General features: G+C 46.4%; 2 protein-coding genes across 3 annotated transcripts in view; one reads left to right on the forward strand and one right to left on the reverse strand.

Annotated features, from left to right (window-relative positions):
* RAVER2 (ribonucleoprotein, PTB binding 2) overlaps window positions 1-2,268 on the forward strand; it is an 87,274-nt gene extending 85,006 nt beyond the window's left edge. The window contains 1 exon segment of the mRNA XM_036026220.1: window positions 98-2,268. Coding sequence (XP_035882113.1) covers window positions 98-247 — 150 coding nt within the window. The 3' untranslated portion in view covers window positions 248-2,268.
* A 145-nt stretch (window positions 2,269-2,413) lies between these two features.
* The window catches only part of JAK1 (Janus kinase 1), a 123,299-nt gene continuing 99,119 nt past the window's right edge, over window positions 2,414-26,593 (reverse strand). For both annotated transcript variants that reach the window (XM_028514188.2, XM_028514190.2), the window contains 14 exons: window positions 20,438-20,544; window positions 17,546-17,689; window positions 16,698-16,785; window positions 16,091-16,218; window positions 15,327-15,462; window positions 13,623-13,774; window positions 11,124-11,274; window positions 10,899-10,993; window positions 8,354-8,546; window positions 7,483-7,607; window positions 6,941-7,113; window positions 5,335-5,452; window positions 4,547-4,657; window positions 2,414-3,889 (listed from right to left, as the gene is read on the reverse strand). In XM_028514188.2, coding sequence (XP_028369989.1) covers window positions 3,794-3,889; window positions 4,547-4,657; window positions 5,335-5,452; window positions 6,941-7,113; window positions 7,483-7,607; window positions 8,354-8,546; window positions 10,899-10,993; window positions 11,124-11,274; window positions 13,623-13,774; window positions 15,327-15,462; window positions 16,091-16,218; window positions 16,698-16,785; window positions 17,546-17,689; window positions 20,438-20,544 — 1,817 coding nt within the window. In that variant the 3' untranslated portion in view covers window positions 2,414-3,793. The remainder of the gene's footprint in view (window positions 3,890-4,546; window positions 4,658-5,334; window positions 5,453-6,940; window positions 7,114-7,482; window positions 7,608-8,353; window positions 8,547-10,898; window positions 10,994-11,123; window positions 11,275-13,622; window positions 13,775-15,326; window positions 15,463-16,090; window positions 16,219-16,697; window positions 16,786-17,545; window positions 17,690-20,437; window positions 20,545-26,593) is intronic.

Genomic DNA, 26,593 nt, shown 5'->3' on the forward strand with positions numbered 1-26,593 from the left:
AATGAGAAGTAGAATGGCTTTTCTTATACACACGTTTAACAAATAATCCAACTGTAATTTAGATTTTAGCGTTAATTATGGTTTCTTTTTCTCATAGGTGTCATCTTTAAGAAATGAAAAGCGAGGCTCATCTTATCTCATCTCTGCCCCAGAAGGTGGTGGTTCAGTGGAATTTGTTGAGCAACACTCTCAGGGCACAGGAGCGTATTACATGGAGACCTACTTAAAAAAGAAGCGTGTGTACTGAGTTCGCCCCTTATATAACCTCGTAGGGTTCTTTGCAGTATCTCTGCTGTTCATCGCTGCCTTAACTACATTCATACTACCCATATCCTTTAAATACGGGTTTATAATTCCCCAGAAGGAACTGTGTTGTGCAGCAGGCAAAATTGCCAAATGAAAAGTAAGTAGCAATAAGAGGAGACATCAGTTGAGGACATTTTCCACCAGAATTAAATGCATCTTAATGTGATATTAACTTATAGTCCATTGCAGAAATTAACAATATCCCTTGTTTTAGGACTGGGAATAATTTTGACACCACATGTGAAACTTTGAAGCAATAAATAGGAAACAGTCCTGTTTCCTAGGCCTTAGAAGAATGAATTTCTTACAAGCCATTGTGAATTTCTATTTACATTCCCTAGAAGTAATCTCATTTATAGATTTTTAGAGCTTCTCCGTAGAACTGTAAGAATACAAGTACAAAATGCAGCAGTGGTAATGTAAAAACAAATGCTCTACGTGCAAACTAAATTATTCTCCCCACACCAGCCATGTACTAGGTATACACTACCACGGAGTCTTTACTTTTATCTGTTATTAACCATTTATGCCTTTTGTGAAGAAAAACAAGGTATTTTAACAAAAGTAGCTTTGGTGATCTAATTTCAGGGGTTGGCAAACCGTACCCTGGGGTTAAATTCAGTCCTCCACCTGTTTTTTGTACAGACTACAAGCTAAGAATGTTTACATTTTTAAATGGTTGGCAGAAAAGTGAAAATTTTATGACTTTAAAATTACATGCAATTCAGACGTGCCCACACACGCCACTTCACTGGAACACAGCCACACTCACTGGCGCGCAGTGTCGGAGGCCACCCTCGTGCTGCAGCGGCAGCGCCACGCGGCTGTGGCGGAGACGAGAGGGCTTCAGATGCCAGTGGGTGTCCTTGCTGGCCCTTTTCAGCAAGTTCACTGACCCTGATCTGACAGTACTAATTGCCTAATCCTTTTACTTCACCTACAGAAAGAACTTAACTTTTGCAGCTGATTTATAAGTGGCAATGAACATACGTTTCTGTCTCATTTCATGGCATAAGATAGTGATGACCTGATTACTACAACAGGGCCTATTTTGGTCATTAAATGCATTATTTCCACAATATTATAGTGAAGCAGTCAGTACTGCCCTTTCTGAAGGAATCTTAATGGAGTAACAGTATTTATAACCATTTTAAGCTAATAAGCTTTTACCTCACTCTCTGCTTTGTCTCTTACTCTTTTGTAGTATGTTAGGCTAAAAAATTGTTTATAACTTTTGACCATCACCATTTCCTGAAGACTTTGGTATTAAATGCATGAGAAACCTTTTGCCATCTAGAAACATATGTAAATTTGTTCCTTGTTATGAGACTATAATTGATGATAAGGAGTTAAAGGGCCCCAATGATCAGTCTTTTTGAACTCATATCATTAAATATCTTGTAATTTGGGGGACTTATTATTTTTGACCATGATAAAAAATATCCTGTTTTAATTATGAAGTTAAAAATTGGTGCACATGTTGTATGATTTGTAAAGAATATTGGTCTGATTTACTGCATATATTAACCTCTTTTGGGGTTAGACAGCTAGAAAACTAAGACAATTTCTAAGAAGCACACTAACTGATCAGGATAGGCCGCACTCGGTTATGACTCAGCAGATGAGTAATGGCGTCTCCGCGCTCTGCACTTCCTCCTGTTTTCCTGTTGCATTAAGCTTCCTCAATGCTTAGTCACACCTCTGTGATTATACAGATGAATTTTAACTAAGAGCTGCAAAGTGAAATTGGGAAGAGGTGAAAGAAAAGCTATTTTGGATTGCAGCCCACGTGGATCTGCCACCTGTCCCGCCCTGTGCCCCATTGTCATTGGACGTAACAGATAAGTAATAAGGATAATCACCAACCCTCCCAAAGTCTATATTGTTATTTTTCTAAGTAAACAAATTGTTTGAAATGCTTTGAAAATGGAGTCTTAATATTAAAAGGCATATGCATGTGAAGTCTATAGTATATTTATTTGTATAAAGAGTAAACAAAGTGCATACAGAATGGCCACAGGTTTGACACAGACACGTTGGTGATACAGGGTTATCGAACAAGCTTAAATGGCAGGTTTACTTTTGCCATTGAATCAATTTGGAACTCTTTTTCAGGCTCAAAAGGTGAAAAATAATGATGTCAAACAAATGCTAGACAGCATCAGCGGTTTTTCAGACTCTTGGTCATGAAGATTGTGTGGTTCACATTGAATCACAGAGCAAACATCTTTGATGACCCAGCCACCCCCAAGCAAATGGGAAACTGTCTGGTGGATCTGGAACTCCATGATGCTGCTAGCAGGGTCTTGCTTTCAAGTTCTGTTGCCATAGGGCAGAGATTTTCAACCAGTTGGAAAGAATTTTTAAAGCATGCAACCCCTGATGACTGAGTCAGGGGCACTGACCTCTTTCCTCTTAGACTATCAACTACAGAAATGACAATGGCCAGCACAACAGCTGTCCAGTGTGCATGAATCAAAGTCATACCTAATTTTTTAGTCAGATAGGCAAAAAATACATTTTTTGGTGTGTGCCATGAGATGAAAAGGTTGAAAATCTCTGTCCTAGGGCGATGGTCAAAATAGGATCACTAAGTACTGAAACTCTCTATGAACAGTGCAATGTATGTGGTATGTACTCGGACTGGCTGCATCCTGCCTCCAAAACCATTGCCGGAATAGCTTGCCCCCTAAGTGGTAGGCCTATCAAAGGATATACATATTGACATTTCTTAAAAGCATGTATAGTAGCATCCATGTTCTTGGAATCAAGTCTGATTAAAGGTACACTGTTTAGGAGAGCACTGGCACAGGCTGAGTTCTCAAGAATGAACATCATGCAGCGAAGATCTATTCCACAGCTGTCCCCTGGGTCCAACCAGTTCTCTCAAAAAAAAAAAAAAAAAAAATGGGGACCACAGGTCATCCAAGGGGACAGGAGCTAAGCCACTGAAGAAACAAATCAAAGTTTAAGTCCTACTGGTGAGAGGAATACAGTCAGTCAGGTTTGTATAGAAACAACAGTATGCTAACTGGTAGCTAATATATCAAGAATGCTTGGTCTATCACTGTATAGATGAAATTGTAGGGCATGTTAGAGTATCAGGTAAGTCCATTAATTTTTGATTTACGTGCCAGAGAACATTTAAAATCATCTGGCAGGTGGGAGAAAGCAATCAATCTTGTTGAGGTTTTGAAAAATCCCATTCTGGTATGCAACTGGGATGGTGGCACAGCCTTTCCACAAGGAAGAGTGCTGATATTTTGGTTGTCATTAAATTTGGCACCAGTAACACAGTGACAAATGAAGAGGAAGTACTTACATGTACTAAGCACCGCAGTGTGCCTTATACATGGATACGTACCCAAGTATGTTTTTAGACAGAAAACAGTTTTTCCATTAAAATTATTTTAAATGGCTTGGGTATTTTTGGGGGGGTAAGGGGAGGAACTGACACACAGTGGGTTTTAAATGTTATTCATGCTCCTTATTTTAAAAGTGCTTCAAATCCTTCAATGAGGTTCTGAAAGGTTGTCCGATTAGATGGTTGGAATTCCCAGCATTTTCTCATAAGTTGATAAACCTGTAAAAAGAAAAACAGTAACAGTAAAATGTTAAATTTGGGAGCTTTATAAAAAATTACAGATACATTAAGACTAAGAAAATTTTGGAAATGTAAATGACCTAAAGCCAGATAAGAATATTAGAATAATTTAAAATATAATGTCACAACTATAATTCATAAATATTTTAACATTTGAGAAGCTCATGGGTTAAATGGCCTTTAAAAAAAATTCAGGTCATTCATACTGTAAACCAATTTAAGGGTAAAGTTATATCTCACTTTAGGCTCTAAATTTCTACACTAGATTCAATTCACTTTAGAATACAGAAACTGAATTCATAAATGCTACTAAGTGGGATGAACTTCTGGACAAAACACAGTTACAGGTGTCTGTCACAACCGAGCTACCCCAAAATGTGCTCCTTCGGGGTACTTCTGGTGCTGAGACTACTTCTGGAGGGAATCCGTGCTTTGAACATGATTTCTGGCTGTCGTCTGGCCCAAAGATGATTTCTCAAATATCTTATCTGAAATTCAGCTTCGGAAAATGATTTTAAAGGAATTTTCTACTCCTTCCTGCTCTTCCCACCCCCACCCCTTGCTGGATAACTCAAGCTGTGAAAACATAATAAAAATTGAGTTCTATAACTGTGAAGTGGCCCAACCCATAAATACCTCATCTGGACAGTTAGGTGGACAAGGCAAACGTTTTCCTTCTTTTAATGTATTCACAAGTCTTGTTACTGTCATCTGGCCGTGAGTGGGGCCTATCATTTTCAGGAACAACTATGTGAGTTAAAAAAAAAAGTTTTATTTTGCACATATTTATATAAACACACATAGATTAAGGTGAAATTACTAGAATTAACTGGAAATTAAAATAATAAAACGACTTTTCTCCTTAGTAATTTGAAATGAAAGTTCAAAATCCTTTTTAGCTCTCGCCCATCAGCCTGCAGCCTCTCAGGCTCCTTCCAACCACTCCTTCTGGTTGAGGAGTCTTTTCCAGGGAGAACAACCTCATTTAGAAACACAGGAGGCTCAGACAAGGCTCGTACCCTGTGCTTCTTCACACAGTTACAGACCCTTGGACATCAGGGTTGTCACCCTGGCCAGGTGGCTCAGTTGGTTAGAGCAGTTATCCTGGAAACCCAAAGGTTGTGGGTTCAATTCCCGGTCAGGGCGCATCCAGGAGGCAACTGATCAGTGTTTCTCTCTCTCTAAAGATAAGTAAAAACATCCTCAGGTGAGGGTTAAAAAGTACAAAGAAAGTCAGGGTTTTTTTAGAGAACTCTGGGCTCCTTGTGAAAGCAAGACTCGACAGAGCCACAAGTAAGTGTCAAGTAACAAGTTAAAGCAAAGACAGACACTTTTCCTTTTCATTATAACACACCAGCTGGATTCTATTTAAGGACAACACTTACAAAGCAGAGGATGTTCAAATAAAGACAAGTACAACTCACCGCCATGGGACTGGAGTCCGAGTCACAGTACGTAAGCAGCTCGTGCAGAGTCACTCCGAACGACCAGACGTCAGAGGCGATATAGAACTTACACTGAATTAAACACTCCGGAGCATACCTAAAAAAGAATGGACCAACATGAAACTCCCATTTCCTGGGAAGGATATTCCAACAGATACCTCCAGAGCAACTCAGAAAAACCACCTTTGATTTTTCTTAGAATTTAGTATTCTAAGACATGTAAGTACGTGTTCATCATAGAGGCTGCTGCTCTCAGTAGTACAGATGGGCTCCAGAGCAACAGTAAGGTGATTTGCACTCTCCACAATGAGGAAGCCGATGCCCGTAACACCAGGCCCCAGGCTATCTGCCTGCAAGCTCAGAATGAGTCAGCAGGGACCCCCGCCCACTCCCCTTCCAGTGTCAGTAGTTCTGATGAATGATACCCAAGTGCCTAAGCCAGCAATTGAGGTATCCCCAAATCCGATTTCCTAAATACTTCTCAAACCTACTCACCTCCTAAAGCGCCCCCCCACCCCCCCGCCCCTGTCCTACTTCACACCATCACTGGCTCCAGCCCAATCAGACCCTGGCTCCAATCTCAACTCCTCTCCATTCCCCAGTGATCTTTTTAAAACAAAAGCCCTCATCCTAACACCCCTCCCTCCCCAGGGGCAACCCAAAGCTCTTGGGATGGCGCCTGAGCTCTGCAGCTCAGTTTCCAGTGTTCTGTGTTAGCCCACCCCCAGGACAGACCTCCTGCCTCACACTCTAGCCACCCTCGGGCTGAGGTCAGTTCCTGGACAGCCACTGCTCTTGCCTCATCCTGTGAGTCACACATGCCTCCTTCTAACGTCTTTACAAAGCCCTGTGGACCTTTTAAGGTTTTATAGTTAGGACTTCCAGAAACCCGAGTCTGAAGCCCCCTATACGTATGGTATCATGAAATTGGCTGCCTCACCCATTAAATTTGGTCTGCTTGTTTGTGTCTTGACACGTACTTGTTCAATGAATGAATGAATGAAGGTTTCAGCTCTGTGGGTGGGAGAGCTCTGTTTGTGTCTCTGTAGGATGTACCTCCCAGGTGTGATTAGTTTTATGGGGGTAATGGAGTATGGGGTAGACCCTGAACAACTTCTCTCCTAGTGTCCCAGGCAGACAGGGGTGGAAGTCGAGTATGGCATTCTGACCTGGGTACTTCGGGGCTTCATGAGAAGATGCCCAGGTTTCCCCTGGACTTTGTTCTGTCCAGGATCTCCTTGCATCTGTTCCATGCCTGCTTCGTCGCCTCACCGCTTCCCTCTTCTCTTGCCTGCCCTGCCTCTGCGGGGATGTGCCTACTTCAGCTGCTGACAGTTCTGAGAACTTTGCTGGACAAATGCCCTCTCCTGGGAGGCTACAGATGGGACGCTGATTAGATTTCTCTACTCCTTGGTGTCATACAAAGTTCAGGCATTTCTCTGTGCATTGCTTTCTGTAAACACAGCCCAAAAGCTATTTCTTGAAAGCAAAGATCAATCAATTCCAAATGTTCTAAGTTCTTTCTGACCCTACAAAACAGCAGAAACCCTATGAAACACTGATGAAATCAAACTGATGCAGTTACCAAAACACAGGGCTGTCCCGGTCGTCCTTGACGGTGTAGTACTCCTTGTCGGTTTCAATTGCTTTAGTTAAACCAAAGTCTCCAATTTTCACTTGGTGCTCGCTCTCAACAAGGACATTTCTTGCTGCTAAGTCCCGGTGGACGTACTGTCGTGAACCCAAATAGTCCATCCCCTGAAGGCGAGAAGTAAAGGCAGAGTGTATTGCTGAAGGTCAGTTTAGACTGTATTTTGTATTATCACTTCATAGCAAAAAAACTATAATGAAATTACAGTGTCATTTCATTTTACATATCACTGATTTTTTTCTTTTGGTTTTTACTTGATGCAAAAATAGTAAGACCAACCTGACTGAAAGAAAAACACATTAAATCAGCTATACTTAACAAATCAGTTTTTTAGTAGAGGCTAATTGTTCATCCAAATCATGTAGAGCAAAATTAAGTCAGTACAATTACTAGAAAGTCTAATTACAAACCATTTACTCAGGGCTGAGTGCCTGATTTTTTCATCTTTAACATGCTTTTTTATTATTTATTTTTACCTTACAAATTTGAACGGCATATTTTAACTGCTGTTTGAGGTTAATTTTGTTCTTATTCTTTGGAAGATATTCCTTAAGGCTTCCTGAAGGCAGAAATTCCATGATGAGCTTGATACCATTTCCTCCTGTATTTAAAAAACAAACAAAAAACCCATCAGTACGGGGTTCCCAAAGGAAGGAACTGTGGGAGAGTGGAAGGCACACAATCTGGAGAAAGGGGACCTGAACTGACTTCAGCACCACCTCTGAATGACAGGCAAGTCACTCAATCTCTCAAGCCCCACAGCCTCTGGACCCTCAGCAGTGAACAGGGACAGTCATACCTGTGTACCTACCCCAAAGTCATCAGCATTCACTGGAATAATACAGTGATAATTTATTTTAAATATAAGCCATGTCATTGCACTAAAGTACGATACAGGAGTCCTATGCTGGCTTTCAGGTAGATACACTCCTTAGTAAATACTATTTGCCGCCTTGATTTAGACAACTAGAAAACAAAATATCCTGGCTAGTGTTCAATCACAAGACTGGGGAGGGGTGGCTATCAGTTTTATATGCCCCAGGTGCCAATATGTGGATGGGTGAAGATCAGTCCCTGGTGTGGGTGTGGGTGTGGTGTGTGAACAGCCTGGGGAGACAGTGCTGGAATCAGCCCCTGGCTGAGCGGGAGGCTGAGCAGCTTCCCTGGGAGCTCTGCAGCTGCTGAGGGGTGTCACAGTGCATAGGACTTCAAAGTCCTAGAGCCCATGCAGGCCATGAGCTAGCACACATTCAGGGTGGCCCAGGTAAAGCCATGGGCACTGCCAATTCAGTGCTGGCCCTTATGACCCCACTTGTCTTTAACAACACCCTGCTTTGCACAACCTACCATCTTCTGTGCAGATGCCTTTGTACTTCACAATGTTCTCATGGTACAGGTTCCGTAAGATTTCGATCTCCTTCTTCAGATCGGCTATGTGGTTACCTCCACTCTCAGGCTTCAGGGATTTGACAGCCACTTGCTCCCCTGTATTGTCCCCTTCAGGGTCATAGCGGCAGAGTTCAACCTTCCCAAAGTGGCCCTGGAGGGAAAGATGCAGCTGTCTGGTTAGAAGCTGGTTAGAAGCCCAGCCCAGGCCAGCAGGACACAGAAGATGAGGCGCCATGGCCTCAAGAACACCCAGTGGGAAAAGGGTATCTGTTCAGCAAATGGTGCTAGGAAGACTGGAAAGACATGCAGAACAGTAAACTCAGACCCGATCTCACAGCACTCAGAAAAACGAACTCAAAATGGATCGGACTTAAACATAAGACCTAATGCCATAAAACTCCCAGAAGAAAACACAGGGAAGAAGCACATCATTATTTCCAATACCAACATTGATGTGCATTGATGTGGAAATAATTTTCTGTACATAATGTCAAGAGCCCAAACTACAAAAACAAAAATCAGCAAATGGGACATCAAACTCAGAAGCTTCTGCACAGCAAAAGAAACAACAAAATGAAAAGGCAGTCTACAGAATGGGAGAAATATTTGCAAACCATATATTGGATAAGTGTTTAATACCCAAAACACATAAAGAACTTAAGTTACATAATAAAAAAAAACCCCTGAACTTGATTAAAAAATGGGCAAAAGAATTAAATCCTTTCCAAAGAGGACAGCAAAATGGCTAACAGGAGCATGACAAGATAAATGTCACAGGAGGTGCACACATAAAACCCACAATGAGCTGTGATTTCACATCTGCCAGAGTGGCCATCGTCATCAAGACAAATGCCAGGTGCAGGTGAGAGCGACAAAAGGGAGCCCTTACTGCTCGTGAGAAGGCTCATCTGTCCAACTCGATGGAAAACGATATGCAGGTTCCTCAAAAAAATTAAAAACAGATCTGTACGATCCAGCAATTCCACTTCTGGGAGTGTGCCCAAGGGAAATGGAAAGGGAGTTCAAAGGTCTTTGCACACCCGCGTCTGTCACAGCACTATTCACAACAGCCACAATATAGGGAAGAAAACCCAAATGTCCATCGATAGACGAATGGGTAAACAAGGTGTAATACACGTAGCAATGGAATAGTGTTCAGCCATGAGAAAGGATAATTATGGATTACGAATGGATCTTGAGCACATGCGTAATGAATCAGATTAGAGAAAAATACCATGTAATAACACTGTTTAAACAAAACAAAACATAGTGAAACAGTAGTTACCAGGAAGTGGCGGGGGATGTTAAAACTGATGATTTCCAAGGGTATGAACTTGTAACAGGTACTAAAATAGTCACAGAGATTTAGCGTGCAGTACACTGCATGCAGACAGTAATACTGTGCTGTAAGTATGTAATGTGACACGTGATTATGTGGGCAGCCATATTACAATATATATGTGTCAAAGTAGTACACACTGTACACCTTAATTTACACAATGTTACATGTCAGATTTTCCCAATTAAAAAAAAAAGATGAGGCTTGCTCCCCATGCAGTTCCCCCAGAGGCCGGGGTGAATGGCACAGCCTGTTCTCACAGTGGCTGCCCCTGCTGGCTTCTGCGCCATCGCCACAGCTGCGTCCTCACGTGCCATCCCCTGTTACTGAGCTGAGACCAGGGAAGTATCACTGACTGCAGAACCAACATGCCAATCCAGTTTCCATGGAAATGTAACCCAAAGGAAATGAGGGTGTTTTTGGACATGTAGGACTGACGACTGTGGCATTCCTGGAGAGCCACAGGCCCACCCCCCAGGAGAGGCACCACGGGGTAGCAGCAGTGAGCACTGCATGAGGAGTCTTTGGAAGATGGGATCAGATCCCAGCTAAGCCATTTGACAGTGATGCCGGCCCAGTCACCACATCTCGAGCTGGTCTGGAGGTGCTCAACGTCCACAGTAGTAGTGAACCTTCAGGGTACTGTGCAGGGCTAGGGACACTGTGCTCATAAAATACCCAGCACGTAGCCCGGCACACCTCAGAGACTCAAGGCAGGACACAGCCTTGTATACTTAACTGGACTACAGAAAAATGTGCATGAAGATGCAAGTCCAAGTATTTTCTCTATCATGTGAACTGTTAGGAAACTCTCCTTTGAGGTCCAAAGGAAAGCTGACATTGCCTTTCTGTGTAGTAAATCCATCCCTCCCTTAAGCAGCCTCACAGGACAGAGATTTTCTGTTTCCATCACACCTGTACCTGCTCGCCCATATTGCTCCCTTTCCACTCTCTTGTCTCTTAGAAAGAATGTCCTGTGTGCATATACAGCCACATGTGCATGCTGGCACTATGTAAGTGACATAATTCCTTGTGATGCTAGTGGCCCAAAGAAAACGCAATAGATACTTATAAAAACTTTGACCCCAACTGAGAAAGAGTGGAGAGCTGCTTTAAATGCACAAAGAGGTGAGGTGGTCAGCAGGGTGCTAGGATGTAACTTGCCTCTCCCAAGTCACGGATCCTCTTTAAGAACCGCTTTTCGAAATGTGTGGGATCCACCTCGGTTGCTGGCTTTTTTTCTGAAACAATGTCTGGATCTAAGGGAGGAAAAAAGAAAGCATTAGAAAGATGTGACTGTCACTCACAGGCTCCGAGTTATCCCGGCCACCCTAACAGCTCTCCAGGGTGTTGGCTGATCTGGTTCCATAGTGCAAGGCAGTGTCTTACTCTGCTCTTCCAGCTTGTTGATGTCTCTCATGATGGCTCGGAAGAAGGGCCTCTGATTGGGGTCATAGTTCATGCAGCGGGTCATAAGGTCAGCCAGCTCCTTACAAGATGGTGTCACTGGTCGGCACCGGCTTTCGTAGAATCTCTCTTTCTGTAAAGAAGAGGACTACGTGGAAGAAACGGAAGGAACCCGCCACAAACCTGTCAGCCCCAGGTTAGGGGCGTAACCAACCCCTCGTTTAGCTTCCAACAGCTCTGCTCAAAGGTAGATTCCATGTGTGTGACTGTTGCCTTGTTCTAGCTTGGGAAGGCCTGACACTAAAATTACCTGAAACCGAACAAGCCGCTTTCCAGTAAAGCTACACAACCTTTCTGGGATACAGTTTGACAATATGTATAAGAATCTCCAGATTTTCCAAACCCTCGGACTCACTAATCTAAATTATTGTATGACTTGGCAATAAATCAGATATAAGCCAAGATTTACATGTCAAAGTATCTCCTGCAGAATTAGAACATTTACAAATTAGAGTTCAAAAGAGCAATCAACTTACATTAAATTTGTAAAACTGTAAAGCTTATCTAATCACATAGGAAAGTACTCAATAGTAAATGAAAATACGTAACACATGTAACTATATCTAGCATGGCCCCAATTTTGTTTAAAAAAGAGATATTAACAGACTGGAAGACAATATGACAGTGTTAAATAGTAGTCAGTAGTTAAAGAAAATAGCTATCATCATATTCTTGTGAGTTTTGTATATTTTTCAATTTTCCTTCAACTTCATTAATTTACAAGTCAAATAAATAGTTGATGCCACTTCAAAAAATTAAGTGAAATCACTACACTCCAGTTTATCCATAGCTGAATCCCAAGAGTACCTGTTCCTCTTCTGGTTCTCCTGAGGGCAAGCAGGTGAGAGTGGGGGAGGGGGGCAGGCAGGCCCCGGAGGAGCAAGAGGAGGAAGAAAGGGGGGACACTGGAATTGAGGAGGTGACAGTTGCCCTTACCTCTCAGTGTCACTCCCCCTCCCCTGCTCCCATGCCGTCCAACCCAACCAAGGGCACTTGGGAGGAGGAGGGAGGACTTCTTTTATCCAAGGCACATACCCTTCCTTATACCATCCTGTATCCTGCTCAGCCCTGGGTACACAGCAGTTGCTCAATAAATAGTGACTGACAGCAAAGTGTATGTTGTCTTATTTCCCAGGAAGTTCAAAATAAAATGATTTCTAAAAGCCTAGGCTGATAATTCCAAACTGATTTAGAAGTCTGATGGTTTCCCCATTGGCTTTAGTTTAACTCCTTTCCCAGGTTTTGCACCATCTTTACCTGGCAAAAGGTTAATTGGTTACAGGTTCTCCATCTTCAATAATCTCCAACATACGCAGCCACCACTCCGGATGCCCTCTGCCACTCCTATTTCCGCCTTGCAGCAGGAGCCCCCTGCTGGTCTCTCCTCAGCCTGCCCACTCCAGCCACTGTGTCCAGATGAACTGTTCCCAAGCCGGCCTCTGACCCTCACTCCTCACCCAAACCCTTCCATTTACCACGTGACCCCTCCCCCCTGTAAAATTCCTGGAATTTGGGGCTTTTTACAGTCTGATTACAGATCTCTTTCCAACCTGATCACCTGTCATAACTCCTAGGCCAATGGAACCGCTCACTGCTTCAGTGCCACCTTCCTCCCAGGTCTCCATCAATCCCTGCCTGCTGAATTATGTCTACACCTCTATACACAGGCATATTCCAACAATCGAATCACTGGGCCACAGTCAGTGGTCCCTTATTGTTATTTTTACTACTTTATCCCTTTGAAGTTAAGTCTCTACTCTTTCCACAAGTAAATGTGAGAGGTTCAAGCCTCACCTGTTTTACATCCTACCGGGGGAACCCAGGCAAGTGTGTCTTGGGCTGCCTGCATCTCAGTTACCTGACCTGTGTAACGGGGGTGGCGGCACTGTCCTACCTAACTTGCAGGGCTCTGTGGTGACAGTTTCAGATACTATGGAAGCCTTATTATTGCTACTTTGGCCTAACTCTCCTACCACGTCCTCAAGGGAAGGCAAGGCCTATGTCGGTCTTGTTGTGAGCTCCCAGTTTTTACCTAGGACAATATCTGTTACAAGTAGAAACTCAATAAATACCTGTTAATTTTGCTGATTAACAGGCACTTAAAATCTCAGATAAATACTAACATAATGATCAGCTGAACATATATTGTGTGCTTGGCACTCTACATGCATTATTTAGTTAATATTCACAACAACCCTACAAAGTGGGTCTTAGGTATACCCATTGTACAGATGCTGAAATAGAGGCCCAGAGGCAGTTAAAGTTACAGTTGCCGGGTCACATAACCAGTAAGCCTGTGGAGGGGATTCAAACCTGGGTCCATCTCTTCCTACAATATGAGGCTTCTCGTTAACTACTGAGACGTCCATGTGACTCCGAGGAGCCTTCACTCAGCTCACACCTTGGGAAACAAAGGCTCACCTCAATCAGAGTCTTGTCTTTCAGGGGGATCTCGCCATTGTAGCAGATTTCCCAGAGTGTGGTTCCAAAGCTCCATTTGTCAGCAGCCACGCTCAGGTTCTTGGAGTCTTCAACACACTCGGGAGCAATCCATGGGATTCGTTCTATGCATTCTGCCAAAAGATAGCAGACATGTACAGATCAGTTTCTGCAGTCACCTGGGGAGTGAGTCACGATCACTGCAGCAACAACTGTGAGCTGACAGACTATTTCAAGTCGTGTTTTGCAAACAAACCCAGGCCCCTCACCCCTGGCATTTTGGATGCATCAGTCTGAGTCAGCGCTAGCAGATGTGTCTGTATCCCCAACTCCCCGGGAGAGTTTGTGCAGCCAGTCTTCTGAAGCTCTGGCCTCAGAAACAGTCAAGCACCCAGGATGGAGGCCCACACTCTGAGGAGGGAGAACATGTGGAGGAGGAGGAGGTCATGTGGACAAAGGCTTAAGAAAAAAGAGAAGTCAGGGGAGCAGAGGCTAAGTTACACAGAGCAAGCATGGGCTAGTCTCACGTACTCTGCACAGTCACCCTGCAATGTTATGTTGGTTTTACGTGGGTTTTGTTTGGGAAAGAAAAAGGGAAGGGAAGACTGAGGTAAAGAAGTCCCATGTCTCCTATGCCCACAGACCTCTGCCGTGTGCATGGACATGCCCCTCGGCTGGCACAGCGGCCTCACAGCATAGCCTCCTGGCTCCTTAGGCAGCAGGGCCATTCCTGCACAGGGTGCATCAGGCCCACGTGCCCTCCCTTCTCTGCCTTCTCATGCCCTGACACAGGCACATGCAGGTGGTTCTCTAGGGTCATGTACCTGTCATCACCTTCCTGCAGGCCCGCCTCCCAGAATCACCCCCTGTCCTCCTCTGAATGCCCACAGCATCTGTTGTGGGGTATGCAGGCTTCTCCACTTGTTCTGGAGTCATCTGTGTCTGTGCCTCTGGCCTATGCTGAGGACAGGCCCCCTGCAGATGGACTACTGGGTGATGGCTGGGTGATAAGCACCCCTTCTCCTAAGGAGTGAACGATTGGGGTCCTATTTGTAAGGTTTGCTTTTTCATCCTGGTTCCCTTCCAGACTTACCCCAGTGTTTGAATTACTGAGCAAAACTTAGAGCCAGGCACTGTGCTCAATGCTGAAGACTACTGGCCATCACCAGCCAATGGCACGCTGGTTTCAGTGCCTCGGCTCCCAGGTCACTTTCTCGGACAAAGCCCACATCCCATGACAACCTCATTCAGGGGGAAAATGCAAAGCCACAGCGATCGCTCAGGTGCCTCTTGCAAACTGCTTTCTGAGTCCAGGGGTTTCAACAGAAATCAGGGCTCCCCCAGGAGGCCCAACTCCTGACACCTCTCTGACCACCTCTGGACCCAGCAGCCTCCCTTTGTGCTAACCCTCCACCTTGAACACAGCTCCTTAATTGCAAGGACCAGATGTACCTCCAGTGAGTTGTCTGTTTCTCCTACTGCACAGTCAGCTCCTTCAAGGAAACATCGGCCAACCCTCCTTATATGCCACATCTTCCCAGCTCCCCAGGGCACACCCATTTGCTGAAGTGTACTTTCTAAAAGGAGACAGACCCCCAGTCCCCTTCTGCCCGCTGGCCCGACCCTGCCTCCACATGGGGCAGGGAGAAAGGGGAGATGGGTGGCGGTGGGGATGAGGTCGCACACCTTGCCTGGACAGCACAGTGATGGGGATGCCGGGGTCGCTGAGCTTGATGAAGGGGCCGCACTCACTGTCAATGCCCTCTCGGGCCAGGAGGAGGTTTTTAGTGCACACGTTTCCATGGACCAGGTCTTTATCCTCCTGCAGAGTAGAAAGGGTGAGCTCACAAAGCTGCCTCTGGGGCTGCCTGACTCCCATCCTTCCCACACTCCCTCCATTTCCAACCCTGACCTCTCAGATCAATCTCTCCATGTTTCCCAGCCACAGCCAGACCTAGGAGGCCTGGCTTGCCCACATACTGTGTGACTCAAGCACATTATACATTGTCCCCCATCAGAGAAGCAGGGATAATAGTGCAGCATGCCTCACAGGGCTTTTGTAAGAGTTAAATGGATTAGAACCTGTAAAAACCCCTCAACAGCTGAACTCAATAAATGAGAGCTACTGCTGATGCTGGTAGTTTTATTCATTCACATTAATTCATTAAGTATTGCACCATTCCTTCCCTTACTGTACACTGCATGGAGAAATCAGGCCGCTGACATGATAAGAGTTCCCTCCTCTAAGCAAAGATTTATACGTGTGGAGCTCATGGAGCGGCCCAAATGACCATTTGCATTAAACATCAGGCACCCCTGTGTTTAACCACCGCCTGGGCCACTCCAGCTTGCTTGGCTATGCTGGGCTAGCACCTCCTACCTACCACCCTGTGCTGGGACACCCTGGTTCCTGGTGGACCACCACGGACATCACATCAGAACACACTTACCAGGTAACTCAGGGCACTAGCCAGCTGTTTAGCAACTTTGAATTTCCACGGTGTGGTAAGGACATCGCTTTTCCGGTGCATGAAGAGATCTAGAGGCCCTCCTTCCACAAACTCTTCCACCATGATATCTACAAGCATACAAAAAGCCACATCTGGAACTTCTGTGTGCCTGAGATCATACTTTCCCTCATTCCCTTACCAGAACTCCATTTACTGGCTGGTACTTGGCTTGGGAGGAGGCAAACATCCTCGGGAGGGACAGATGGCAGAGAGAATCAGAGCTGGACAAGCCTGGCTTCAACCCCCACCCAGAGCTTCTTACACAGCGACTCACAGGGGAACAAACTCAGCTCACTCACGTAACCGCCCAGGGCCCAGAGTTGGCACAAAGTAAACATCCAAGATATGAGTGCAAAACAAAAGGGATTTAGTTCCATGTCTACTATTAACTTAAACAAGTGACCTGCTCAGTACCTCAAATTCCTTGACTGCAAAAGCCAAGGCAAGGAGCCTGGACAACAAGAAGAGCTACCAGCCCCCAGTCGTCTGCACAGCCCCCATGCCCCCAGCCAGGGCCAACCGTCCCTTCCAGAGAGAACACACTTACTCTCCACGTCCCGGACACAGACGCCGTAGAGGTACACGATGTGTTTGTGGGAGACCTGTCGCATCATGCTGGCTGCCTCGAAGAAGGCCTGTGGGAGGACAGCACGAAGGAGTGTCAAGGGTCAGCCCCCACTGGTCTGACCCCAAAGGGGCCCTGCTGAGATCAAAAGCTGATGGATCCTAGGAAAGCTCACAACTACCACCACCCTGGTCCTGCAAACTGCCCCCTGGCCTTGACTGCCCAAAGGCAATCCCACCCTTCACCTTGACACCAACCTGGCTGGGAGGTAACCTTAAAAGGATACAGAGCCAGGCTGGTGGGGCAGGCTAGCTGACAATTCCCCCCACTGGCTACTCATGCCCACCCCTTACTTGCTCTTCCTTTAAGCCCTGGGAAATAACAACGCTCTGCACTACGTTAGAATGCAAGGGAAACCAAGGCAGCAGACCTTTGTCAAGGCACAGCTTCATTACTCTCTAATAGTCTGCGGGGTCTCGGGCAAGTTTTTACTTCTCTGGGCTTTAATTTTCCAGTCTGTGCAGTGATAGCCGTGACTACGCCAGGGACTCCGAACCCACTCAGGAAGAGTTCTGGGGCACAAGGACCTCTAGGTGGGAACTGGGAGGGGAGTGGGAGGGCTGCTCAGTCCTCTTCATCTTCAGTCCTCCCTCACTATTTTACATACCGGTTTACTTAAGATTACATCTGAAAGAAGGAATTGCATAAAAGACAAGTCTGGAAACCATAAATAAGGTCGAAATAAGGTGAAAGTTCTTCCCAGCCCACTGTGTTCCACTGGTTCCAGAAATGGGAGGGGGCAGAGATGGGGTTGCGAGGAAGACACTTGCCAGAGAAATGTCCCTGTGGCTAGGGTCTAAGACTTTGAGGATCACTTTTATTTTCTTCTCCTCAGAAGTTCCTTCGTCGTCCTTGTAATCCACCAGGGTCCCAGAGTAGATGTGCGTCCGTGTGCCTCTCCCAAGGTGCTCACCCTGAGGAGGAAGCCAGAGGTCAGGGGGACTGCTTGCCGGGGCTGCTGGGATGCCTGAGTCTGGGAACTGAGGCCTGGAGGGGGACCTAACGCCAGACAGGGGTGGGGCAGAGGCTGAGGTGCTCCAACAGCTCTCAACCTCTCCAGTACCTTGTCCTAGTCAGGCCTCCAGAGGAAACTAAAAGCTACTTGGCCAAACAGTTGGTGCCCTTCCTGGGCCCCAGGCAATAGTCCACATATTCCCAAATATTCCTTCCTTTCCACTTCTAGAAACAGCCTGTGGCCAAAACATAATCCTGACCTATCACAAAATTTCCAGCAGTGCCGCAGTAGCCACAGACATGGGCCCCACCTGCAGCCTCCAGAGCAGACCTGGAGAGGACCCCACTGGAGGCTCTGCTCACAGGCTGCAGTACAGGCACAGGGGATTCTTAGTCCTGGCTCTACTGGCTGCTGGCCATTTAACTTAGGGACATTCTTCTACCATGCTCCGTGTCTGCCCGCTTTTGGTAAGTGGGAATAATAATGGTACCTGCCTCACAGGGCTGTAAGAACCAAATGAGAAAAAAGGTATAAAGGCTCCTGGTACAGACCCTGGCATGTGGTGGGTTCCAGCCAATCTGCTGGGCCAGTAGGTTTTGTTTGATTGCCCCCAGACCAGGTGCCCGCAATTTCTCACATGCAAACTGTTCATCTTCTACCCATACATCCAGGGCATGTGCGCACCTATGCACACTTTAAAATTAGTGATGCAACATACACACATGCCTGCCCTAGCCATCCCACAGAGGCGGTGCTGTGAAGACACAGGCACCCCGGAGTGATAATAGTTCCCTCGCATACGAGAATGGATAATATCCCCCAAATGAGTGGTACGAGGACTGAATGAGGACATCTGCACAAAGCCCTTAGACATAATAATCTAAGGACTTCCCCCAGTTTAAGCTTGAATAATCCTGATCTAAACAATCTTCATATTTGGAAATCAAGGTGTTACTCATAAATTTTAGGCACTGTCAAGTTATTGTAATTAACCCCACAGAACTTGTAAATTGAAATTCTATTATTCTAGGACCCCTATAAATGCAGAAAATGGATGGTGGCTGACTCCTAGCCTGATTCCTGCCCCCCACAGGAATGTACACTACCATTAGTCGGGTATATTAATTTGTACAAATGCCACCATTTGTCATCTGTCATTGCAGAATGGCAATACATCTGCCCTGTCTCCCGTATCCTGGCAAGGGCCTATGACTATTCATTAAACTGCATCTGTCATGAAGCGATTCATCAACGTTATGGGAAGCTGTGTTCCCAGAACATTCCGTAAAAGCCATATGCTCTCAGAATAATTACTCTTCCCCAGAAGGGTTACTTATTCCAGTGGCCAAGTCATAGCACCATGCTGTTGGGCTGCCACAGCAACCCCCAGAGGACCTGCATGTCCCACGTCCGCCTCCTTCCACGCGGCCCCCTCTACTTTTGCTTGGCACTTGCTCTTCACCTTCTGGGGCTCTACTTTGATGCCACTTCCCCCAGGAAGCCATCTCAGTCCTCCTAAGGTTAGGTGGGATGACTGTCTCTGAGAGTCCCACATCCTGCTATCCTTCCCTACTCAGGACTGTCTCTTGATGATGTAATTATCTGCTTCAGACAAACAAGGTCCACCTCCTGCCCAGACTGGGAGCTTGTGGAGGGTGCAGTCATGCCTGGCACACTGCAGTGCTCTAACACAGCCAGCTAAGTGGTCGAGGCAAGGGGGATGGCCATTATCTGCCCAGCAGCTCCCAGGGGAAGGAAAGAAGGAAGGCTCCAAGTATATGTCAAGTTCTAGACAGAAAAGAGGCTGGGCTACTGCTGCTCTGGTGATTTTAACCTCAACACAGCTGACACCACTGAGGGACAATAAAGACCGGCCTTCTGTAAAGGACTTACAGTAACAGAAATGAAGCAGCTGTAGCTATGGACTTCCACTCCCTCAAACCTTACCCAACAACTTCAGGGATTTAGTCAGTCAACTAACAAACCAACTACATGCCCACCGCCCTCCACAGACTCCTTTGTGGCAGTGAGGCCATGATGTGCCCCCCCAAAGTCCCCACGGTGTCAGAGCCTCTCCCAGGTGGTGAAAGGCCCTGTGCATAGTCCTCCTCTCCAAGGCTGCTGGATGCTGCCCCAGTGTGTGGCTCTGTGTAAGGGGGCTGGAGAAGGGGTGCAGCCCAGAAAGTGGGGATCCCCTGGGCCCCACACCCCTAGCCTAGGCCCCAGGGTAGCTAAGAGGGAAACTGAGCCTAAGGCTGTAGACTCTGGGCTTCAAGGCCTGCCAAGGATGGGACACTGCACTGGGATCTGTTTCTCTAGACAGTTATTCCCCTCGATTTTGCATCACCTGTCCCCCTGTGTTCTGTGTTCCCCAGCTCTGGTCCTTTGGGAAGCATCATCAGAAAGTCCACACTAACCTTGAGAAGTACTTCTTCACACAGCATGTCATGAGGCAGTAAGATCCTTGAACCCCAGACCCCCCACAAAGCCTGGCTAATACACTTCCTTCAAGGAGAAAGCCTCACAGGAAAGCATCAGCAAGGCAGGGTTCTGGTTAAATGGCTTTAACTCTGAAAGGAAAGTCTCTGTGTTCCTTTTCCACCAGCATTTGCCCAAATCCCAACTTTATTCCTCCCAAGTCCCCAGGCTGCTCTGCTGAAGGGAGGCAGGACCAAAGCTGGAACCAGGAACCGCAGCAGTGACTCACTTGCATAATGTCTTTCTTGAGGATCCTATCGAAACTCAGCTGACTCATGGGGTAGACAGGCTGCCACTCCTGGGCTTTCTTGGTAGCCACCAGCAGATTGGAGATTTCTGTGGAAGAGAGGGGATAAGTCTCAGTGGAGCAGTAAAGGCTCGCAAATGCAGTCAGCCAATGTCTGCCGAGCCAGGGGGCTTGCTGAACACTCATTTGTGCATTTTTGGTTCAGTCATCCAATACATATTAATTGAGTACTTTATTGCTGTGTCCAGGAGCTCACAGCTAATAACACAGTCAAACCAATCAGGTAAAGAACCATCAAAGGAAAGCTACAACTTGTGCAGTTACTTGAGGGCAGGCACCAGTGCTGCAGGCTGACGCAGCAGGACCTGCCCCAGGATGAGGTCGGGAAGGTTTCCCCACGGATTTTCTGCTCTACTTCCACAGTCTGGTGCATGGGCACTCAGTAAGTATATTTGTTCAATGAGCGAATGAGTAATTGGGGTGCGAGCCGAAGGATGTGAGCTGTGGAGGGAGAAAGAGGCGGCATGTTGGGAACAAGGAGGGTGAGAAACACTGGCTTTGCGCAGAACAGGGCAGGTGGTCCAGACAGAGGGTTGTGCCTGAACCTCTCTGAGCTCCCCCACTGCCAGACGCCAAGGGGCACTTACCAAATACTTGCTGCCTGTATGGATTATGAGCAGACCACCCTCCAAATTCTACTGATTCGAACAGCAAATTGGACACATTATGGAGTCTGCTGGACCCGGGTCAGCACAGGTGACTAACGGAATTTACAGCTCACGAAGCTGCCTTCCCACCACAGAGTCACTGTAAGCTCCAGGGCGGGGGAAAAGGCACCTTCCAGACTCAGACCAGCAGTGTGCTCTGGGAACCTCTCGAGATTTTTGCATTTTCATCAATGAGCTGCTGAGAACCAGGCCAAGTGACTCGAACGTGGTCTCTCAAACCCTCACTACCCTGCAAGGTAGGGTATGCTTTCCTTCTTATATTTTTTTCTTAAGCTAATAGCTTCGGACTGCTTTCTCTGTACCAGTTTTCTCTGCACCAGCCACAGTCCTAAAAGTTTTACCACATTAACTCCTTGGTCCTCGTAACAATCCTGTGAGGTATATAGTATTCTCACCCACCCCTTTCAGAGGGCAGAAAACAGAGATTCTAAACAATGAAGCCATTTGCCCAAGGTCAGGCAGCTGGTAAACCCTAGACCTGGGATTCACCCTGAAGTCAGAGATGGCTCCCACCTCTTACCTTCTTCCCACAGCACCCCAGACCCTAGTGGGTGTACAAATCTGCATGCTGGAAACTGGGCTCAGATACAGGTCCCCTGTTAATCATTCCTGAGTCTACTCTCCTCTGTTCTGTTACCTGGTTCCTCCCTGTTACCTGGCTAAAATCTGTTTCAAACAGGCAACTCAGGACAGAAAAGACATCAGGTAAGGACCACCTAAATGGTGGCCCCAGGAAAGGGTGCGGCAGAGCTGTCTAGGAAATTAGAGAGGGGGATGAGACCAGGGGCCACTAACGTGCTGGTGCCTGGTATGGCTGCTTCAGGGCACATGGCAGTCGTGTCAGCGTGAGCAGAGGAAGCCACATCACCCCCATGAGGCCGTTTGCTCATTCTGTCGTGCCCCTTGCTGTGAGGGATAGACGAGACATGGCATGTGCAGGGCTTGCTTCATTGCCTGATGTGCAGTGAGTGCTTCGTAACCTGCAGCCGTTGTGATTATGGCCAATTTCACCTCTGAGCAGCATCGTCCTGGTTGTGCCAGTGGTTCCGCAGGCCCTGGTAACAGTCACCGAAGCCCTCAGTGTCAGAGCTGAAGGGCGCGGAAATCAAGCACTGAGCCTGTCTCCACAGATGAGGACAGGACAGGGTCAGTGGTACTGGGGCTGGCGAGTCCTGCGGGCCTGGCTCCTCCTTCGCACAGTCACCCTCAGACTTGGAGTGGGCAGTGGGGCTGGACAACACAAGAATTGGTGGACTTAACTTTCACACCCAGTCTGTGTGGCCACCTGCTTTTTATTTATTCCACAAGGAGTTTCTCAGTTTTCAAGTGAGAAACCCAGGCTGGGGACTGGCCATCAGACCCTTGTGGTTAGAAGGGCAGAAACACTGCAAACTCAAAATGACACTATTTAATTTTCATGGTTTCACCACTTCTCTAATTTGCAGGTGGCAGAAGAAGATAAGAGGGCTTCTGATGACCTACATGAGGAAGCCTCCCACACAGGGCTTATTTGTTTTTTCTCCCCAGCTCCAGTCCTCCCTTTCCTTCCCGAGTCCCCACCTGCCCCCACAGCCCGGAGTCAGGAGAACTGGCCCTTGCCCCAGCGTCTTGGGCTGATGGCTGCACCTGCACTTTTGCAAAGACTGTGACAAAGGGGACAGATCCCTGGAGTTGGAGTTGGAAGCATGACTTCAAACCCCTAGTCTTCCTCTAAAAACCTAAGTGATCTTGGACAAGTATAATCAGGATAACAACATACTCTGAGTTACTCTGAGGATTAAATGACTTAAAACACGAAAAATCCTCAAACACTGCCTGGCACTTAGCAAGCCTTATTCACGTGATAGTAGCCATTACCACCACCACCACCACCATCATCATCTATTGCTACTATAATTGTAACTACTACTGATACTACTAGATGTGTGGCCTTCAGCAAGTCACTGAACATCTCTGAGCCTCAATTTCCTCATCTTTATAATACCTACAAAGAACTATGATATAGATGAAAGAAATGCAAATATGCATTTATCCTGCTTGGGACTAGTAAGCACCCACCAGTATGGCAGCTACTGCTGTAACTATTCATGTGACAGACAGTGAATGACAACTCTACGCTGGGTGCTGTGCTTCTCATGCGTCAGAGTGGTGAGTGGGCACAGATCCTGTCTTACGAATTCAAAGTCAAGTGGAAGAGACAGGCACTAAACATATTCAATGCAGGATGCCTGGAGCCTCAACAGAAAGCCATGACAGAGGGGTTCAAGCAGTCCTGTGCTGCTCCCCCCACAGCTACTGGCTCCCAGGTCTGGGTCAGTAGGGGTGGCGTCTACACCAAAGACCTCCTCCACTGATGCCTGCAAAGAATCACGTCCCAGACTCCCACCTGTCGCCACCTCTCTCTTCCCATGGCTGCTGTTCTCCATGTCCTCAATCTCACCCAGAGACCACTAATTCCTAGGAAAATAAACACCACTTCTAATATCTAGAAGGTGAGATCATGCAAGTAAACAGGGTCACTGGGCTTTAAGGTTTTAACTCATTGTGAGGTCTCACACCCAAATGACAGATAAGTTTTTACCTTCACGGACATCTTCAAACACAAAAACAAAGGTTGCAGTTATTCCGTGAGGCTGGCAGGAGACACTATCTGATCAACAAGAACACAAGTCCTTCCTCTTTCATTAAATTCAGTGACAGTCCTTGCTGAGAGCCCAAAAGGTGATTTAAACATCAAGAACCCAGGCTCTTTCTGTCCTGGTGTTGCTTCCTCTGCCCAAACCTGATGTAAAGACTCACAGCGGCATTTACTTAAAAGAACAAGGTGTGTCTCAGATAGACTCCTCAGAGTACCTTTAACCACTCTTACTGGGGCCTTTGGAACAACTGTGCTACCCTTTCTCTGAGGTCTGGCCCCTACTAGGGAAATGATCTGACACATGGTGGGAGAACATTAAAAAACCAATACTCTACAGACTTCCAGGCAAGATGGAGGCGTAGGCAGACATGCTTCGCCTCCTTGCACAACCATAAGAAGCATCACAATTAACCTCAAAATAAAAAACAACCAGGACTGCCAGAAAATCAAACTGTATGGAAGTCTGACAACTAAGGATTTAAAAAAATATTCATCCAGACGGGTAGGAGGGGCGGAGCCAGGTCCTCAGGCGGAGAGGACATGGTGTGGTGGTGGCAAGGCAGCGGCAGCCAGTGGAATGGATGTGGGACAGTCCCACATTCATGTGTGGTGGATAAAAACCAGAAGGAACACCTGGGGAGTGTGTGATCCAGCCCCAGGCCAAACTATGCAGCCCAGCGTTCTAGCACTGGGAAAATAAAGCCTTATAACTGCTGGCTATAAAGATCAGTGGGGTTGGAACAGTGGAAGAAACTGCCAGTTTCTCAGGAGGGTCTGTTTAAAGGGTTCACACGGTCCTAGAATATACGCAAACCCACCTACTCTGGGAACCACAACCAGGGTGCCAGTTGCATACAGGAAGTGGGTAAAGTGATTAGAAAAGGGGCAAGTGCCATGCAAATGGTATTGTTCTCTCCAACTCCCCCTGACCCCCGCACATATGGTGCCACAAAGCGGTGAAGTGTTGCCCTGCCCTGATGAAAACCCAAGCCCCTTACAACGTAACAGGTGCGCCAAGACAGGGAGTCAAAGCAGTTCTAATACTCAGAAACAAACACAGGGAGGCTGCTGTGAGGAGACAAAGAAATATGGTCCAAATGAAAGAACAGATTAAAACTCCAGAAAAGGAACTGAGTGAAATGGAGATAGCCAACCTGTCAGATGCAGAGTTCAAAACACGGGTGATCAGGATGCTCAGAGAACTCATTGAGTATGGCAAACACATGATGGAAGAAATGAAGGCTACACTAAGTGAAACGAAGAAAAATCCACAGGGAACCAACAGTGAAGAGAAGGAAGCTGGGGTTCAAATCAATGATTTGGACCAGAAGGAAGAAATAAACAGTCAACCAGAACAGAATGAAGAAACAAGAATTCACAAAACCAAGGAGACAATAAGACGACTCTGGGACATCTTCAAAAGTGCCAACATCTGAATCATAGGGATGCCAGAAAGAGAAGAGGAAGAGCAAGAAATTGAAGACTTATTTGAAAAAATAATGAAAGAAAACTTTTCTAATTTGATGAAGGAAATAGACATACAAATCCAGGAAGCACAGAGAGTCCCAAAGAAGCTGGACCCAATGAGGACCACATCAAGACACATCATAATTAAAATGCCAAAGATTAAAGAAAGAATCTTAAAAGCAGCAAGAGACAGACAGTTACCAACAAAGACGTACCCATAAGATTATCAGCGGATTTCTGAAAAGAAATCTTGGAGGCAAGAAGGGACTGGTAAGAAGAACTCAAAAGACATGAAAAGCAAGGACCTACAACCAAGATCACTCTATCCAGCAAAGCTATCATTTAGAATGGGAGGGCAGATAAAGTGCCTCCCAGACAAGGCAACGCTAAAGGAGTTCATCGTCCTTCATGACCTTCAGTACTTCCCCAGGTCGCAGTTTACTCATATGTAAAATGGGGCACTAGCTGGGTGACTTCCAAGTGCCCTTCCATTGCTCACTTCTAAGAGGGTGATGAATCCACCTGCAGTGCACTGGTGACAGTTACAGGGCTTGAAAAAGAGTAGCTGAGTTCCTCGCCCCTTCCTATGCACCTTACTCTCTGATTCTCCATGGTGCCCCATTCCTTACAGGATAAATTCTCAGCTCCTTGGTGTGGCATTCAAGGCTGCGCACAATCCTATGTGTCTCCCCTCCCAGGCCCCCTCCTTTCTAATTTTGCCAGACACATTAGCCCTCCAGAACCTTCCTGCAAGCCCTACTCTTGCTTGCGCTTTGCCCCTGCACATGCTCTGCTGGAAATGTCCTTCTCTAAATGGCGAGCTCCTGCTCATTGTCCAATACTGCTTCCCAAGATCTGCTTCCTCCATGCAGCCTTCCATTACCTGGGACTCAAGATTTTTATCTTCACTTTTTTGTAAGCCCAGAGTCGGATACATACGTGTGTTCATTAAAACACCCATGATACCCGCAGTGGCCTCATTTCCCTGCAGCCTTTGCTGTATTAGACAGGAAACCCTTGGAGAGCAGGGACTGGGTGTTGGGCATTTCTGAGTCTGTGCATCTAACATAGTTCTTGGCCCACAGAAGATGTGGCAGGAACATTTCTCAGACAAGTAAACCACTGAGGGGAACCTGAAGACATTTTATCTTAATAAAGAACAAAGTTTCTGCTTACAAATCCTAAATATGCCCCTTTCTACTGCCTAATAACAATGCTAAGGAAAGGTGTATGTTTTTTCTATAGAAAATGCTAACAGTTGAGGAATGGGGTTTGAGTTGGGGGCAGAGGTATAATAAAACTCAA

The sequence above is a fragment of the Phyllostomus discolor genome, chromosome 5 (genome assembly GCF_004126475.2).
Source record: "Phyllostomus discolor isolate MPI-MPIP mPhyDis1 chromosome 5, mPhyDis1.pri.v3, whole genome shotgun sequence".
Taxonomy (NCBI): Eukaryota; Metazoa; Chordata; class Mammalia; order Chiroptera; family Phyllostomidae; genus Phyllostomus; species Phyllostomus discolor.